The following is a 17,329-nucleotide window of genomic DNA, read 5'->3' as shown; positions in this document are numbered from 1 at the left end:
ACCCTACAAAATGTACTGTTTCTTCTGCTGACAAAGCTCTGGGGCTCAGCTCAGCAAAGCCAGGCTTTTCTCAGAGCTCATTTTAAACTGAGAGCAAGAAGGAAGCAAACAGACACGGTGGGAGTGGTTTTATGGCACACAGAAAACAAAGTGGGAAAAGTAGTGAGGAGAATTGATGCACTGCTTCTTTCACATCACCAAATGTTTAAATTCCCAATAAAATAGATGGGCAAGTTCTGGCCAAATTGGAGTAGTTGTTGTGAGTGCCTGACTATCGGTGCTTGGTGGCAGCACCTCACTGACCAGCACTTCTGGCACCTGCTGGCCCGTGCTCCAAACAAACAAAACCCAACCCAAGAGCCCCAGGCCAGCCCCAGCAGTGCTGCTCTGCTCCCTCTGCTGCTCTGCCATCACAGCAACAAGTAACTGTGCATTAACCTAAGGAATCCTGTGACAGGATTCGAGTCTCCTGCACCCAAAATGATTCCCGGGGCTAAAAATACCTTAAAGAGCAGTGCCTAATTAAAAAATAAAAATAAAGGATAGCACTCTTCCCCTTGCCCCCTCCCCTGTTGTCAACATGACAGGGATGAGGTGACTGAAGCCATTGCAGATCCACGGAGGATCCAGCAGCAGCACTGAGTCAGCATCCCCGTGCAGTGAGAACAAACATCTGGGAGACACAGCCTTTCAGCATCTGCAGTTCTGAGGGAAGGTACATCAGTGAGGAATGCAGGGAACAGAAATATGAAGTTTAAGAAAACCCTTTCAAGAGGGAAATGGGAAGCAAAAGGCAAATAATCACAGGTGAAATATACTTTTTTCAAAAAACTTTCAAAGATCTCAAGTGACACAGTCTATCCATCCTTCTGTGAGTTTCAAAAGAGCAGAAGACTCAAAACATCACAGCACAGTCAGTAAATGAGCACAGCCAACTGAATGAACAAGATATTCTGTATTCATAAGAACTGAAGAATTCTCATTGCTTCAAGTTTTATTCCCATTTCAGCTCTCTAAAATCCTTATGTCATATTTGCAAAAGAAATAACCAGGCAATAATTAAAATGAAGTGGAATTCTTCTATTTTAGATAATCTCAGGTCATTTCCCTTTAGAGGCAGACACCAGGAAGCAGAAATACTGCCTTAAAGCAGGGAGCTGATTGCTCAGTCCTCCCAGGCAAAAATGGCATCTCCAAGTTCACACGGTTACAAAAGAGAGGGTGGACTCTATTTTGGGAAATATTTTATGGCACATAAATTGTTGCTAAATTGACTTACTCAAACAATGACAGAGTGTGTAGCTACCTTTCCAATTAAAGTTCCTGGCTGGGTAAGGAAATCAGTTGTTGCATTTGTGAGCTGCCTGACAGTTGTACATTTTGAAATCATTCTTTGCACACACCCTGGCTCCCTCCTGCCATGGCCGGCTGCTGGCCCCAGAAGGGTCCCCTCAGCGATGCTCGGTGACTCCTGCCTTTCCCTCCTGCCCCAGGGTTTGCTTTTTCACCCCTGTCCCTGCCTGTGTCAGGAAGTCCATGAATAACTGATCTCTGAAGGCAAAGCCTGTGCTGATCCCTGGAGCAGCAGGTACCTGAGGGGAGCTGGGGCAGCGTCTCCAAGTGTTAATTACACGTGAGAAGCCCATTATCCAGGGAAAGGCACCTGCTGGCACTGCAAATGACTGGGACCTGCCCTTCCTGTGCAGGGAGCCAGGGAAGGCTCATTTCCACAGGAGATAATCTTTAGATTCCTGTTCCCCCACGCAGGCACACACATTTAAATCAGCTGCACAGGAGCAAACTTCCTTTAAAGCTGCACCGTTTGGCTCCCAGGCCTTCAGTCCCTGCTGGTTTTATCCAGCTGGATCCCCAGGAGCAGCTGCACCAGGAGAGGCTTCACACTCACTCCAGGCCATGTGGCCAGTGCAGTGGGTGTGAGGGACACACACACACACACAGAACCTTACCAGCAGTAGTCCAGGAGATGTGGGGGCAGGACAGGAATGTAAACGTGCTGCCAGAACATCGGGTAGAGCATGGCCGCAGACCCGTGGATGCAGGCAGTTAACTGAAACACAGAGAAACCACAGCAGAAATGACCAAACCCCAAGCCTCTAATGGTAAGCTTGGAGACAAGAAAGTGAAGAATCAATTCTGCTTTCCTATCAATGCTTTATTAGAAAACACACAGCAAAAACAAAGGTCTCAGGGACAGCAGGAGTGGCTGCCATTGCCTGACTTTGTGAACAGCTGAGAACGTGACTCATTCAAACCCAGCCTGCAAAGAACACCCAGCATTGTACAAAGCAACAGAAACATGGAAATGAAAACACAAAGGGAATGAAGAAATTGTAATGGCCAATCTCCCAAACCTGGAAATTACCATCCATTAAATATTATAAAACTGCTCTGAAATTATAACATCAACTGAAAAAACAGTGGCACGCATTTCTTAAAAATACAGTGATTGAATCTTGATGATTTAAAAGGGAATTTTATCTAATTGCTCTTCACCTAATCATCTGATCCATTGACTGCTCAGTTATATTGCTAAAATATCATGCAGAAGAGTTTTGGTGTGACAGGTACTGAAACAGCAAAGCCAAGTGCCAGTGAAGCCATGGGGAGAATCCTCACAGAGGAAATTACTGCTCTCAATTCTATTTCAAACAATAATTATTAATTTGGAAAAGGAGATAAGCAGGATATTTGTCACATTCACCAAGGATATTAATATGGAGCAGGTGGTAATGCTCAATAAGCCAATCTCAGCAAAAGCTACAGGTGAAATACTGTAAGGAAAGGATATGAGCACTTGGGGCAATAAAATAAACAAATAAATCTGAGTATTCACACAGACACATCCAAGGCAGACTAAGAGGTGACAGGGAAGAGTCACATCCACCCTGCCCAGGTCCCCAATTCAGTGTCCTTTCATCTCCAGGGACACCAGCACAAGCACTGCACTGAGCTTCACTTGTGAGAGAGGTTTTGAACACAACTCCCAACAAATGCTCACAGTTCTCAGAAGGCAGGAGGAAACTGAGCACTGAATGCCTTGTGGGCAGGGGGAAGGAGGGACAGTGCTGCTGACAAGTCCTGAGGAGACAAACTCTAAGGGACTGAGGGCTCTGTGTGCCTGAAGGTGTCTGAGATCAAACTAAGCAAAGGCAAACCATGACATTCCTTCTAGCACAGGTAGGGTATCAAACTGTTCATGTGCTGCTCTAATTCCTCACCATCAGACCCCAGCCAGGGATGAAGAGGCTGTGTCAGAGCTCCCTGTGCTGTGGCAGCAGCAGCACGGGAAGCTCTGCTCCAGGATCAAAGCAGCACCCATGTCACTATGGGATTCTTTGCTTTGTGCTAAAACTCACAAAAATCACAGAAAAATCAAGCAAAGAAATCCACCTCAGTATGATGGAGCCTGACAGAAACATCCTGAAATCCCCAAGTTGAAGTCATTTCAGAGCCTCATGTAAGACACCTTACAGTGAGAGCAGCGTGCTGCTGCCCTGCTCCCAGCCAGGAAACACCTTGGGGTGGCCAGGCAGCAAATCCTGAAGGAAAAGAGAATTCTGGAGGCAAGGAGAGCTCTGCTTTCATTTCTGCAGCAGCATGCTCCCACCAGCAGGTGAGCTTCTGCCAGGCACAGGGGATTCATCATTTTGGTTCATATCTGGCTTTTCTTGAGGAGTTAGATCACAGAATATGTAATGAAATTTAACAGGAGTAACTGTTCTAACATTCTGAGAAATTATCTGCATTTCCATTTGTAGAGAAGAAGAGCAAAATCCAAGCAAACAGCTATCATTTCTCCATGGGTTCAGCACACATGGTTTATGAACAGCTAACAAATACAGCTTTGTTCAGTTACCTCTAAATCTTATTAAACTTAAGGAAATAAGGATATTTAAAATCAAAATCTGAATTTGAGGTCATGTATTGTAGCACAGAATTCATTCCACTATAAAAGCTTTTCTATCCAGGGTGGTTTTGTTTTCTGTCTCTTACCTGGTATTAAATTCAAGCCCTAAATCTGACGTGTGTCTCCCAAGGCTCACAGAAATGAACTGCAAACAGGTCCCTTCCACTTTGGTGTTAAAAAGCTAAAAGCTGCAAACAAAGGCAGCAGCCCCTGAGCAGCCCCCCAGGCTGGCTGCACTCAGGGAATGGGGGGTTTGGTTCCTTTCCAGGGACAAGGTCTTGGCACTGCCAAGCACAGGCTGAGAGCAGAGAATGTTCCTGGGCTGGAACGGCGAGCGGCAACCGCTGGCTCGGGCCCAGCTCCTCAAACCTGCCTCACACTGTCACTCCAATCTGCCAGCAGTTTAGAGAGAAACTTGTAAGCTAAGAACACACAGTATGAATACCCCTCCCTCCCAAGAACCAGACGTGCTTTTATCTTGGACAGAGGCAAAAGGAAGAGAAATAGCAAAAAGAGAGGAAAAAAACCCAGCCCCACTTGTGAACTGGCTCATTAAGGAAGGCACAGTGACAGGTAAGTAATTCCTCTTCCCAGGCTCTGTCACAAAGGGAGAGATTAAACCAACCAACCACACAACCTCTGAAATACTTTGGGCAGCCCTTCTCTTCTTCCCTCCTCTCTGATCATTTACTGTTCTTTTCATTCCGTAGGTTGCTGAAATAAACACTTCTCCTTCATTTTATTCCATTACCAGACTTGGATGGAATTTTACTTATTTTAGTAGTGAGGACATAGAACATGTGGCAGATAGAGAAGTTAAGATTTTACAAGTTTTCTATGGTATTAAACTTAATAATACCTAAATGCTTTCAGTTAAATGTGGGATTGATTGTAAACATTATTAATAATTGTTATTAGATGCCAGAGGCTATTATAATTCTCCTTTTGCTTACCTTCCAAAATGATACTGTAATTGTTATTGTGGGATTAAGTCTGAGGTCTCACTCCTCTCATTTCTCTGCCCTGTGCTGACAGAGCATCCCTACGAGGGTTTGTGGCCATCCCTCCAGCCTTGCAGAGCACTCACAGTGCCATGGAGCACTTGGAATCTCAAGCACCAGCAGGTCTGGTGGTACAGCCAGACACAGTTAGAGCCCCAGGAAATGGAAATGGCAGCTGTACTTCAGCCAGAACTGCTCAAGTGCTCAGCCCACAGCACTAGAAACCAAAATCAGTTAAACCATCTTCAGCACTCACAAAGGAAAGCAATCAATAGCCATTTACAGAGCAAACACGATGACCACTGAGCATTTGCTTTCATAAAGAAAATCACAATCTTATTGACTGCCAAACCTTGAAATGCATAACACAAAACTTTGAACTGAATCAAGCCCTGTGCTTGTTTTGATCTCCAGCCATTTTTAGAAGAGAATAGAATATTCAGCAGCTTTCATCTCTCAGACACTTGATGGAGCCTAAGGAGCATTAAGACTAAACCTTATCAAACACAACTGCAAAACTGTGACTTGTCAGTGTACTTCAGCCCACTCCTCTGGTCCATCCAAAGAGGTCACTGGAACATCCATTTGACAGTGTCATTTGTCTTTTTTTTTTCCTGTCAAGTAAATTCTGAATAAAGGACTTTGCTATGGCATAAGTCTTTGAACATTCGTGAACCAAACAACCACAAAAATCCCTGTATCCAAAAAGTTCTTTTGAACATTGGGGACCGACAGAAGTTGCACAAAATCCTCACATAAGGCACAGAACTGAGGTGGCATAACTCAGGTTGAAAGCTGGACCTGGAGATCAGTTAATTTCCTACATATGACTGTAATTAAAAAAAAAAAATTAACTACTGTGAGTAGAAGGAATTGTTGTGCAGTTCACTTACAGTGCTCAGCTTACTACAGCAAATGAGGATGCGGCGCTCGTACAGCATGCTGGCGTAGAGATGCAGCATGTTGTTGACATCAACTGCCACAAAATACTCTGTCAGATTTCTCTGGGGAGAGAGAAGAATCATTTTTGACTCATGATATTACAAAACCAAGTGTCCTTACAAAATAACAGCCAAAAAAATCAAACAAAAAAAATTCCCCAAACCGAAGCGATCTCATCCTTCTATTGTGCTACGTCCAGTACAGGGCTTAACAAAAGCAAGCAGGATTTCATCTCATGGCAGAGGCCTCTCTAAGTGCAGTATCTCTCCCCAAAGCTTTGGGGAGCTGGGCCTTGGAGTAATAAAAGTGATGATGTTTCACACACAGCTTTTTGAATACAAGACACTTTTCTGAGAAAAAAAAAAACGTTCTGTCACTTTTATGGAGACTTCAAAGCTGCCTGATAAAGTACCAAAAACCCACATCCCAAAACTAAAAGCAGCTCTCAGAGGCCAATTCTAATACAGCAAATTCAGTTGTGAGCTCAGCCTGTGCTAAAACAATTCTGACTATTGGGAACACATCTGGGCATTTCAGACACACAAACCCAGTTGTCTGAACTGAACCCCTCACTTCAGACATCCCTGGGTGGGAGACAGGAGCACTTCCCTGGGGAGGCTGAGGCAGGAGGAAGGGAATTCTCTCTCTGAGCACTTCACTTCTTAAAACATGGAAATTAAAGAAAAGGGGAGAGGTGGAGGAAAAGGTAATACCCAAAAATGCTGAATTAGGGAATTTGTTTCCAAATAGCTTCTTACAGACATGAAAGGGTTGCTATAGGATAAAGACAGCCTTATACAAAAAGCACATGTGAGAGCAAAATTAGATTAGTCATGAATTCAAGTGCAATCTTAATCATCCTTAAATAAAAAAGTGCAGAAAAGCAAAAAGCAAATATGATTTAGAAACTTAAAGAAGCTCAACAAAGCCTATTAGCACTTTTGACAGATCCAAGATACTTGGCCTGAGAAGTCTGCCAAGATGCTTCATACTGTGCAAAAATATGTTCCCCAGCTTGCCATCCAAACACAAAGAACTGAAGGAAAATTAAGCATTGTATTTGGGAGACTTTGGTACCAGTATGTAGAGGGATAAAAACTGAGCTCATTATGGTTGGCTTCAAACATGTAAAATAAAACAATCATTCAGGTCTTTGTTACAGCAGAGCTGGAGCCACAGACAGGTACAGTCAAAGGAGGGAAAAAAAAAAGCCAACACGTTTTGCCAAAAACCTATTAAACTATCATGTACTTTTTCTGTATTTCTCATCCCATCTGTGCTGATTAACATGATATTTTTGTCTAAACATAAGCTGTCTTCTCTACAGCTCTTCTTCCCCCTCTCATCCACCCTTCCACCACGCCAAAACACAGCGCGTGACGACACCATTCCTGCTAATAGTGGGAATTAAAAGAATTTTTAAGGGGCCCTGAACTCCCTTTGATGCCACCCAGCTCAGGGGCACAGCAAAGGCAGCACACAATCCCTGCATGCAGCCCGAGGATGCAGCCCTGCTCCACAGGGATCTGTCTGGGAGGCAACAGCCTCCACTGCAAGGGGAAAATAGACGTGGGGACTTGATTTGCAATTGTTCTTTCATCGAGTTTATTGTGATGACATGACACACAAATGTACCTTCAGATGGAAAGATTTCTAAGGTTTCAGTCTTGTCTGCTCTCCGAGATTTGCCAAGGACACCTGGGAACCATGTGGGCTGCATGGAAATGTATTGGTACTGAGGAGATTCACGTGTTCCCTCGAAGTTGTATTTATAAGAAAGCTGTCAGCTCTGAAGCTGAAATTGGGACTTACACATGTATTTTGAAAGACATGTCTCGTAAGTGACAAAACCATGAATGAGTTAAATAAATACAAATGAAAGCGTTCCAGTTTGCAGGGTAATTGTCATGTCTTTTGCTTCCTAGGATTTAAACCTTTCTTGGGGCAGTAAAAAGGGGGATTTTCAGAACAGGTATCCCCACTCCTCTCAAAATTCACCAAGAGCACTACAGAACTCGCTCACACTCCTTTGAAAGCTCATTCCCAGATCAATCATCCATCTGATTGTTGGCTATCTAATATCAATAAACACACACAGACTTTTGAGATTAAAAATCACCCACTTCTCTTCCACCATCGTCTGAAGAGGAACATGGACCGAGTGATACAAGAATACACAGGACATCATCCCCAAGAAAATGCCATCATTTCTGCCTGTTAACTTACCTGCTGCTTCTGAAACACAACAGCTAGTACCAGGAACTTCAGCCTGGCACTGTACTTCCTGCAACCTACCCCATTTATTTCTGAAGTCCCTCTGCATTTACACATCCCTCACCCAACTCACATCTCCTGCAGTAGGGAATGAGTTGCTGCTATAGAAAAGTGCTCATGCTAAATGTTTCTGTGACTCATTAAACATATTGATCTGACAAAGTCAGGTAATTGCAGGAGGTTTGTTAACACTCCAAACAGAGCTCTCTGCAGCTCTCCATTATCACATCCAATTTCGAAGTTTGGCACCGCTAAAACTTTTGCTAATATGGGTTTTAAATGCAATTCCTGGTAAGATATGTGGAATTTTTAATAAATCAGGTCAACTGATTAAAATACACTAGACTTATGCCCATTTAATCTCTTGTATTATTCCCTAATATGCTCCACTTTCTTAGTGCAAATTGCTTTAACAGGCAGATAAAAAACTCCTAAGAAATTACACAATCTAGGATAGTGGAAGCTGTCACTGCCCGTGGCAGGGGATGGCACTGGATGGGCTTTAAGGTCCCTTCCAAACAAATCATTCTGGGATTTTATGATTCTATGAATTAGGACAAGATTTCAGGGCTGGTTTAGACTCAGGAATTGATTCCTGAATTACACTCAGTGTATCATATTTGTACAAAAATAAAGCACCTCAGAAGAAGGAGCACATCTATTAAATTTCCTGTCAGCATATGTGTCAGTGTGAAGAGTCTGCAACACAGAAAAATCAGCAACAGGATTTTGAAAGGCAAACAAAAAGCCCTGAATGCTATCTGCTATACAAATCACCCACAAATGAGATGGAATGTCTTGATGATTCCCTTTTTTCTTTCCTGCCATCAAGTGGAGAATGTGATGCTGAGACCGACTGCAAAATGCTCAGGAGAGAAAAGGGAGATGTCAGGCACAGGAGTTTGGCTGAGACAGAGCAGGAGCACATTAAAGAGTATTTAAGAGAAGCAAATGCCAGCATTGTCTCCCCACACACTTATCATCTGGCTGGAAAGCTGAGCCAGGCTGGAACACACACGAGTGTGTGAGGCTTAAAAACTCTCCCAAAAAGTGGCTCTAAAGAGCCCAGGTGTGCCTGGCACTCTCAGGAGCCACGCAGCAAGCACAGAGCTTTCCCTGCTCTCTCAGGTCACTCTTCCAGAGTGAGGGATTATCAGAGCTGCTGTTTTACCCACATCAATCTGTCCATCAGTACCTTGTCCTTCATACAGTTCAGCTTTTAATCACACACACAGATTGTCAGCTCCTGAATGCTCAGCATTTTACAGAATAAAACCGTTCCCAAACAGAGCAATATTTGTCATCTATGCAGCTGCTGACATTAAATGGAAACAATAAAGTGTAGGGTCCTCCCAAATACTCACATTTTCAGGTATACTGGGAAGCTCTCTGGTGTCAGGCACAGTAAAGTAAGAGTGCTACAAAAAAAGCAAATATCGATTATTTCAATAATGTCCAAAGCAATCTAAATTTATTGTTTGATATTGGTATCAGCAGTACAGCAGTTGCTCAGCTAAGTAAAAATGACAGAACGTTCATTACCAAATACCAGCCTGAGTTCTCTGTCCTGGATTCCACAGGCTGGGTTCCCAGATCACAGGGGCAAGAGGAAATGCAGTAAGATAGAAAGTATCAAATGCTCTGGAAAGTTAAATTCCATGGTTTTATTCTTCAGAGCTGCTGCTACAGACAGATGCCAAGGAAACTCCAAGGCAGGCTGCAATTCAAGCAGGCAGGGCCTTCTCTGACTCACTGCACCAGGGAGGTTCATTCCAGCCAAGGGGGAACTTCTGGAAATGCACTGGGAAATGCTTCCCAAGCTTCAGGGCCTGCTTACCTGAGAAACACTGAAAACTTCTAAGTCACTTTTATACACCCTAAAAGCACATTTCAAAAGATCATATTGCTTTCATAATCCATTCTATTGTCAATGTTTTTAATTGTCTGAATTCCAGGAGCCCAGGTTCACTCCAGCTCCCAGTCTGACCACGGATGTCTTGCATGATCCTTGGTCAGGGCTTTGGAAAGGAGAGAATGTGACTTGCATACAATTCACATAATTTTTAATATCTTCACAATTTGTCTTATGGCTACTTATTAATTACTGGCTGAAGCCTTAAAGGCTGTTCCATCCTTGGCACAGCTCCACAACTGGCACAATTCTCTTGCACACAAATCTCAGCCATCTCAGTGCTTCCTGATCAGGCTGGAACCTGAAATAGCAGGCGGGGGGACCACAGCTCCACCGAACAGAGACACTAAATGAGAAACACAACTTTTGCTTTCTGATGCATCACTGGTTTGTTTTGGTTGCAAAGATGCAATGCCAAGGCAGAGGAACAGCACTCAGAGCTGTATCACACAGAGCAACCTTGCTCCAACCCTGCAATGGGCTCAGAAACAGCCAAGAGAAAATGAGAAAGACACGGTCCCTGGTCCCTGGGCAGCTTTTTCTACCCTTTCTTGCTCCATTGCCCGTGAAATGTCTGAGACAGACAGCATTCCTTGGAACCACTGGGATGAAAAAACTGGAATATCCCCACTGCCCCCGGCCTTGGGAGAAAGCTCATGCCCTAAACAGAAATGCTGCTGCTCAGGAGGGATCTCCGAGGGGCTGGGGACGAGTCCAGGGCCAGCTGGGACCAGCAGGGCCACACAGCTGCTCCCTGGGCACTGCCAGCCTTGGGGCAGCACGGGCCATGAGCTGCTTCCTGCCAGAAAGTGCTTCAGGAGGAGTGAAGGAAATGCAAGGGAGACTTCCCAGGAGGGCCCACATGAACTCTCAGCTGGCAGCAGCAGCAAGGAGCACCTGCAGTGCTCAGCACAGCCTGGAGAAAAAGGCTGTGCTGCAGAAAAGGAAGACAAAAACTCCAAAAGACTAAATTCAAAATACAATCCTATCAATAAAATCCCACATCTATACTGTCAGTGTGCTTTGCTTAATTTTCTCACAAAATATGAAAATGAAATAAATTCTTTTTTGTGTGATGTTTTTTGAGGCAGGGGAAGGAAGAGAAGGAGGAACCAGAAAATGTGATGAGCAGTTAATACTCCCAAGGCTGCTGTGACAGGTAAGTGCCTGCTCTCCCTTCAAGCTCCCAGGGCCAGGAGCTGTGCAGAAGTGTGGGCAACAAATGTCCCTTGGTGCTCCTGGCCTCCTGCAGGTCACTGAGGACACGGTGAGACATTCCCAGGGGAGTACACAGCCTTCCTCCAATCGACTGTTCCAAAGATAGCTGAGGTTAGGGAGAGGGAAGCAGAGGGCCCCAATGTGAAAAGGGAATTTCACAGCTCCTCACAGGAAAACAACACCTGTACAAGCTCCAGGAGAGAGGATTACTTTGACATTCCTCTGCTATGACAGGGATGAATATTAAACACCTTAGTTTACTTCCCCCACCCCACACTTACCACTCCAAGATGAACAGAGGTTCCTGGCTCAGGGATGGTAAGTTTATGAAATGTTTCCAGGAGCTCACTCCTCTGACTATCCTGAAATGAAAACAAGAATAAACCAGGAATACTGAGCAGGCACTGCTGCCACCAGGTAAACTCCAAGGCAGAAAGGCAGGGTAGGCCAGAGGGGTGGGTAAACATTTTGCATTTGTAAGATCAGTTCTACTTTGAGAGCCCATGAGAAACTTGGATCAGACCCCTGGCAGAGACTGATGGGACTGTGCAGCACAGGAACTGCAGAATTACAGAACTGTGCTCAACACAGCTCAGGGAGTCAGCAGGGCCAGCATGGCTGACTGCAGGGACTTGGGTCACATCCACAGCCACAGCCTTGCACTTTATCCTTCCAAAAGAAAATTAAATGTGTATTTATTTTTCAGGGACACTTGCCAAGCTGAATGTGATTTTCTGTATCACTGCATCATACAGATTAATAATTCACATGGTCATCTCTGATAGAAGCACTTCTTCAAACAGCTTCTTCCATCCTCTCACCCTCTCTCATTTGATATTGGGATTGGAAAAAGAGGGCCAGTATTTTAGAATAATACCTGTCCTTTTGCTGAATAATCTGCCAAGACATTGAGCAGTTTATAAAAGACTTCAAACCATGGGAGGTAACTGAAAAAAAAAAGAAAAAAAAAGAAAATACAGTTATTTTGGTTTTGAATCCTAGTACAAGTGGACTTTTAAGATTGAATAATAAGTATCTCAGTTTTTAATTATTTTAAAATCTCATTCCATCACTGTATTTAGCCTGGCCCTTGCTTCAGTCAAACAGAAACTTCACCTTCAGTACATGCACTCAACTTCCAAAAGAGAAGAAGAAACAAAATTAAAAGGGAAACATGCAGAAAAATCCCATCTTTTTCATTTACTTTACATAGATCTCCATTCCACAAAGTAAGGGAGTGAGGATGTTCCTTTTCCCTGCAGCTTTGGCAGGATTCTGTGCCCTGTTTTCACGGCACAGTTCTTGATTTCCATCCCTTTCCCAACTGCAGTGAGGAATTTCCCTCTGCTGCAGCGAATGCAAAGCCACTCAGAGATGCACTCCCTGATGCTCTTTAATCACAGCTGCTTTCTGAAGCAAATGGATTCTATTTTGATACAGTTAGACAGGATTTAAAGTTTTTATAAAATATGACTACATCCTGGCAGCTGTAAGGAATGGAGTGCCCCGTGCTCCCTGGCTGTGCAGCTCTGGTGATAAATGAGGTGAGAAGCTCTCTATGAGACACACAAAGTGACTGGCACTCCATCATTAGCGTTTGTTTGAAGCCCGCAAATGCTACTGTAAAATGTAAGTAGCTTATCAAAATATACTGATAAGCAACTTAACTTTTCATGTAATATGACAGCATTATCATTTAAATTAATATGCTCTAAACATCTTTACAAAGTGTGTATTCCAATAGAGCAGAAAGACACACAATTACCACTTTAAACAGCATTTAAGTTTGACATTATATTGTAAACAATCCAGAAGGATTAGGTAGAAGATAAGTTTCTTTCTTTCTGTTTAGTTAAATAAACTTCAGCGGAGTTAAAAGCCATTACAAGAGTAACAAGAAATCCTCTGCAAACATATCTGCTAAGTAGAGATTAAGAACCTGGTAAACAAATCCGTGCAAGGCATCTATCAAAAGAGTTTGAGAAGACAGAAAAGCAGGAAGGCAGAAAGCTCCCTGGCAGTGGGAAACCAAAGCTGCTTCCACGGAGGCACCATTAAAAGTTCCACCTAATCGCTCAGGGACTTGGCCAGAAAAATACATTTACAGAGTTTAAATGAGAATCCTTAAAACCATTACTGTGCTTTCAATATCTGTAAAAGAGGAAAGCAAAAGCAGCTTCTCCCCGGCTCCCCACCTCCCCAGGGCCCAGGGGGCTGGAGCAGGGACCCCAAGGCAGGGGCAGGTCCTGGGTGACCTGCAGGGCTCCCACACCTGTCCTGCCAGGTGTCTGCTCACTGCTGGGCCCCTGTAGCTTCCAGGGCTTGCCTGATTCTTTATTTCAGCACACACCCAACACCACTCAGCTCCAGGCTCCAGCCAGGAGAATACTCCAGCCCAAACCATTTCTACATTTGGTATTCAGCACCTAGGAAAGAGGCTCTGTGGTTCCAATAAAAACAGCCCAGATATGTCTCATATTCACACAGTGACAAAACATCAGCAACCCCCCCCCAGAAACAGGCACAGCCCCATTTCTGCTGCACTTGTGACTCCCTGGCTCTCCCTTCCCTTCCCCAGCATCCTCTGATGAATGTATTGTCCTTTTTTTAACATCCACTCCTCCTCGTTTTCCGAGTGATGGCTTACATCTCATCATAGCTGCTTCTTTTTCTATTTTGAGAACAACTTCTCATTTTGAGGACAGTGTCACCGTTTGCAATCTGAGGAAATGAGCTGGTATTTGAAGCAGAATTCATCCCACAACACATGGGGATCTGTGTGGCTCTTGCTCAATAGAGGGGCAAGACAAAGGAAGACAAACACACCATAAAACTGTGAAAATGATGCAAACAACCTCACTTCAGTTTTCACCCCCCTCCATTGTCACTGCACAATTCAGGATCTCTCTCATCCATAAATTTCTGGATATATTGGATAACTAATTTATCCTGCTATCTTCAATACTCTTACTTCATCACTTATTCCATGTGTTGATTACTCAAGAATAAAACAGTTCTGCTTTTATTAGACCAAACTGTGACCAGTTAAAAGTTGACAAAAATCTAAAAAATCCCACAAGAAATAGTTATCTGAATTTGTTTCTAGATGTCTGCCAAAAGGAAAAAGGGAAAAAATGTGGATATTTTTTCTTATAGAAAGCAAATTCTCAAGGCAGCCTTTAAACACCCCTCCAAAGAAACACAGGCTGAGTTTATAACCCAAAATTTTCTGTACCGTGTGGACCTTAAGTAGCACAACTGGTAGCACTACTGAAGATTTATGGCTTATGACTTGCTCATATTTAATTTGTAACCAAACACTTCCCCTTCCTCTTAGCTACCTCAGAACTTTTGATTAACTCTTGTTTTCAGAGGTCAGAGGTTAAGCAAAGGAAGGGAAGCTCTCTGCAGTGAGATTGCCCAGAGCCCTGGGAGCAGGGCAGCCCCTCCCAGCCACACCAAAGTGGGGACAGCTCAGCACCAGCAGGGCTGCACTTCAAAGGCTCCATCTGCACAAATCACATCGGGCCCAGGGGTAAACAAAAACAAAGAGGCAATCTGAAATTTCAGTTCTTTTTTAGCTTTTTGCTTACTGTAAAAAGAAAGGTAAACCTCCACTGAGGCCAGTGTAGAAAAGGAGAGATTTTCCAGGTATTTGTAGCAGGCAACCAGGAAGGAGGATACCCAACCTGTGCATGCTGAACTCATCAAACCCAGCTCCCAGGGAGCACTCCAGGGTTTGGGAACCTTGTCAGCAAAACCACTCCATGTTCCAGAGCAGCAGCAGCAAACCCCAGTGGCAAGGGGGACCTTTTCATTTTCAAATGATTTATGAAGATTTGCCAATTACCATAGCAACTGTTTATAAAACTGATGTTTAACATTGCCAGCTCCAACACTCCATTCACTGGTGTGCTGGCACCATGGAAAAGCAGAGCCAACACTTGGGGAAGGGCACCCGTGGCACCTTTGCTTTCCTCTGGACCTGTGCAGTCCCAGCTGGGTTCACAATTCCTGGAGCACCAGAGCAGCTCCTGGGCTGTGGACAGGCTGAGCTGCAATGAATGTGCCTCAGTAACTGACCTGACATCAACACACATCAGGCAGCATCTCCTCCTAGACTGAGTTGCAAGCACACATAACTTTTACTCCTTCCATTCACACAGATCAGAAGTGGAATTTTTAACACGTATTTATTTATAACACATACTATATATATTTTGATAACAGCATAACCAACTGCCATCTCCCTTGCAAAACAGAACAGTCATTTCCATTTTGCAGATGGGCACACTTCTCTGTGGTGACAGGCTTACAAAATCTGTCTGTATTAGCCAGGATTGGTTTCATGGAGCTCCCAAATCTTGACCTTTTTGCTCAGCACAATAATCTACAGTGACCTAGAACACAGAATACAATCACGACCTCAGTTATTGTATGAGCTAAAGACACATCATCACTAACTTCACTGACAGAAGTGTAAGGAAGAGGAAATTCAGGCCAAATGCATCTTCTGCCAGCACTACTCCTGCATGTGCCACTAAAGCAGCCAGTGCCTCAGTTCATGGACTCTGAAGAGCAGATAACAACAGTTAATAACTGCCCCCCTTGTGGCCAGGTCCTTGGCTGTGGCAGTGGTGTCACCAGGAGCCCAACAGGCTGACACTGCAACAGGAGTGACCTGTGCCCCATGGGCAGCTGCCCTTCTCCCTGTGTCCCCTGCACACCTTCACTGTAACCAACAGCACAACTCCAGCACAGCCAGGAGAGAGCTGAAAACCCCAAGGAGGATTCAGCAAAGGGAAAAAAAAGAGGTGGAACTGATAATATTATTATTATTATTATTATTATTATTATTATTATTATTATTATTATTACTACTACTACTGTCATTTTTCATGTCAGTGTGTGAACCAAGTGAAGGTTGCTGGTGAAGCAGAACACATTTTGTCACTCACAGTGCCTGTCAATTCCTGCAGGACAAACGACAGATCCTCAGCAGGAACTCAGAAGGATCTTTGTGGATAATCCCAACAGTGTGTTTGAAAAAATGCAAGGATGGAAAACACATCAAAAATGACTCCAGTCTCTTGGTGACTTGTTATCTTAGGGCTTCTTTCATTTAAAGATGAAACTCTGCAATTTTAACTTAAATCAAATATTTCTTCTTTCCATCCTCCTGTACACCTGGCAACTAATGATTCTTCCCCCAGCCAGCATTATTCCTAATCATGGAATCACATTCTATTTTAGGTTAGTAATGGTTCTAATGATGAACTAAGTTATGTTTGCCAAGTCACAATTCTCTTCAGGGGTTCTATGCAAACATGATTTTAAATAGCAAAAACACATTATCAAAACACCTTTTCCTTCCCTTCATCAAAAGTATTAATTTCCCTTTTTAATTATTTCTAAATTTCACCTTATTTTTTAACAGTTAAGATGAAGTAAAATGGCATTAAACTAGATTTTTTAAACTAATCTCATTTCTCTGCTCAAGAGAGGGATGACTCTCCACGTTATTATTTTCCTTGCAGGAATACACTATTACATTCTTTTCCTTCTGTCACCCAGTGTTTCCAGCACTTTACAAAATGCATTTGAAAGAGCCAAGGCATCTCTAGGCTCATTTGGGAATTTCTGTGGGCTAAGTTCTCAGTTCAGCTCTTTCTGTGTCTGCCCTGCACCTCATGGAGCTCAGGGCCTCGTTATTCCCTGCTCTAGACTCAGTCTATTGACACCTTCTCACACTTAGGAGCTTAAGCACAGACACCCCAAATCTCCATAGCAACCCCTGTGCATGTGGATGAGATGCAGCCTTACCTTCCCTGGGAGCAGCCAAGAGCCTCCTTTGAACATCAGCTTTTTATTTATTTATTTATTTATTTATTTGTGTGTCAGACCTGTCCCACTGGAAGTGCCCCTGCCACTGCACAAAGCCAGCTTCACTCTTGCTCCCACAGGATTTCTTTTCTTCCTGCATTTCCCCCAAATTTGTAATAAATTTCCCTTTGATTATTACCCATAAGTGACCATTCCATGATTCAGTTGAAA

General features: G+C 43.7%; 1 protein-coding gene and 1 long non-coding RNA gene across 8 annotated transcripts in view; one reads left to right on the top strand and one right to left on the bottom strand.

Moving 5' to 3' along the window:
• Positions 1-17,329, bottom strand: part of DENND1A (DENN domain containing 1A) — a 147,639-nt gene that overhangs the window by 72,296 nt on the left and 58,014 nt on the right. For all 7 annotated transcript variants that reach the window (XM_088177648.1, XM_088177651.1, XM_088177649.1 and 4 more), the window contains exons 6-10: positions 12,153-12,222; positions 11,557-11,637; positions 9,510-9,563; positions 5,823-5,933; positions 1,968-2,068 (exon numbers count right to left, since the gene is read on the bottom strand). In XM_088177648.1, the coding sequence (XP_088033774.1) occupies positions 1,968-2,068; positions 5,823-5,933; positions 9,510-9,563; positions 11,557-11,637; positions 12,153-12,222 (417 nt within the window). The remainder of the gene's footprint in view (positions 1-1,967; positions 2,069-5,822; positions 5,934-9,509; positions 9,564-11,556; positions 11,638-12,152; positions 12,223-17,329) is intronic.
• Positions 4,100-7,767, top strand: LOC148221404 (uncharacterized). Its single transcript, XR_015808094.1, has 2 exons — positions 4,100-4,501; positions 4,964-7,767. It is a non-coding gene; the product is annotated as an uncharacterized LOC148221404 (long non-coding RNA).

The sequence above is a fragment of the Sturnus vulgaris genome, chromosome 22 (genome assembly GCF_052056855.1).
Source record: "Sturnus vulgaris isolate bStuVul1 chromosome 22, bStuVul1.hap1, whole genome shotgun sequence".
Classification (NCBI taxonomy): Eukaryota; Metazoa; Chordata; class Aves; order Passeriformes; family Sturnidae; genus Sturnus; species Sturnus vulgaris.
This window is presented reverse-complemented; position numbering and strand designations above follow the sequence as displayed.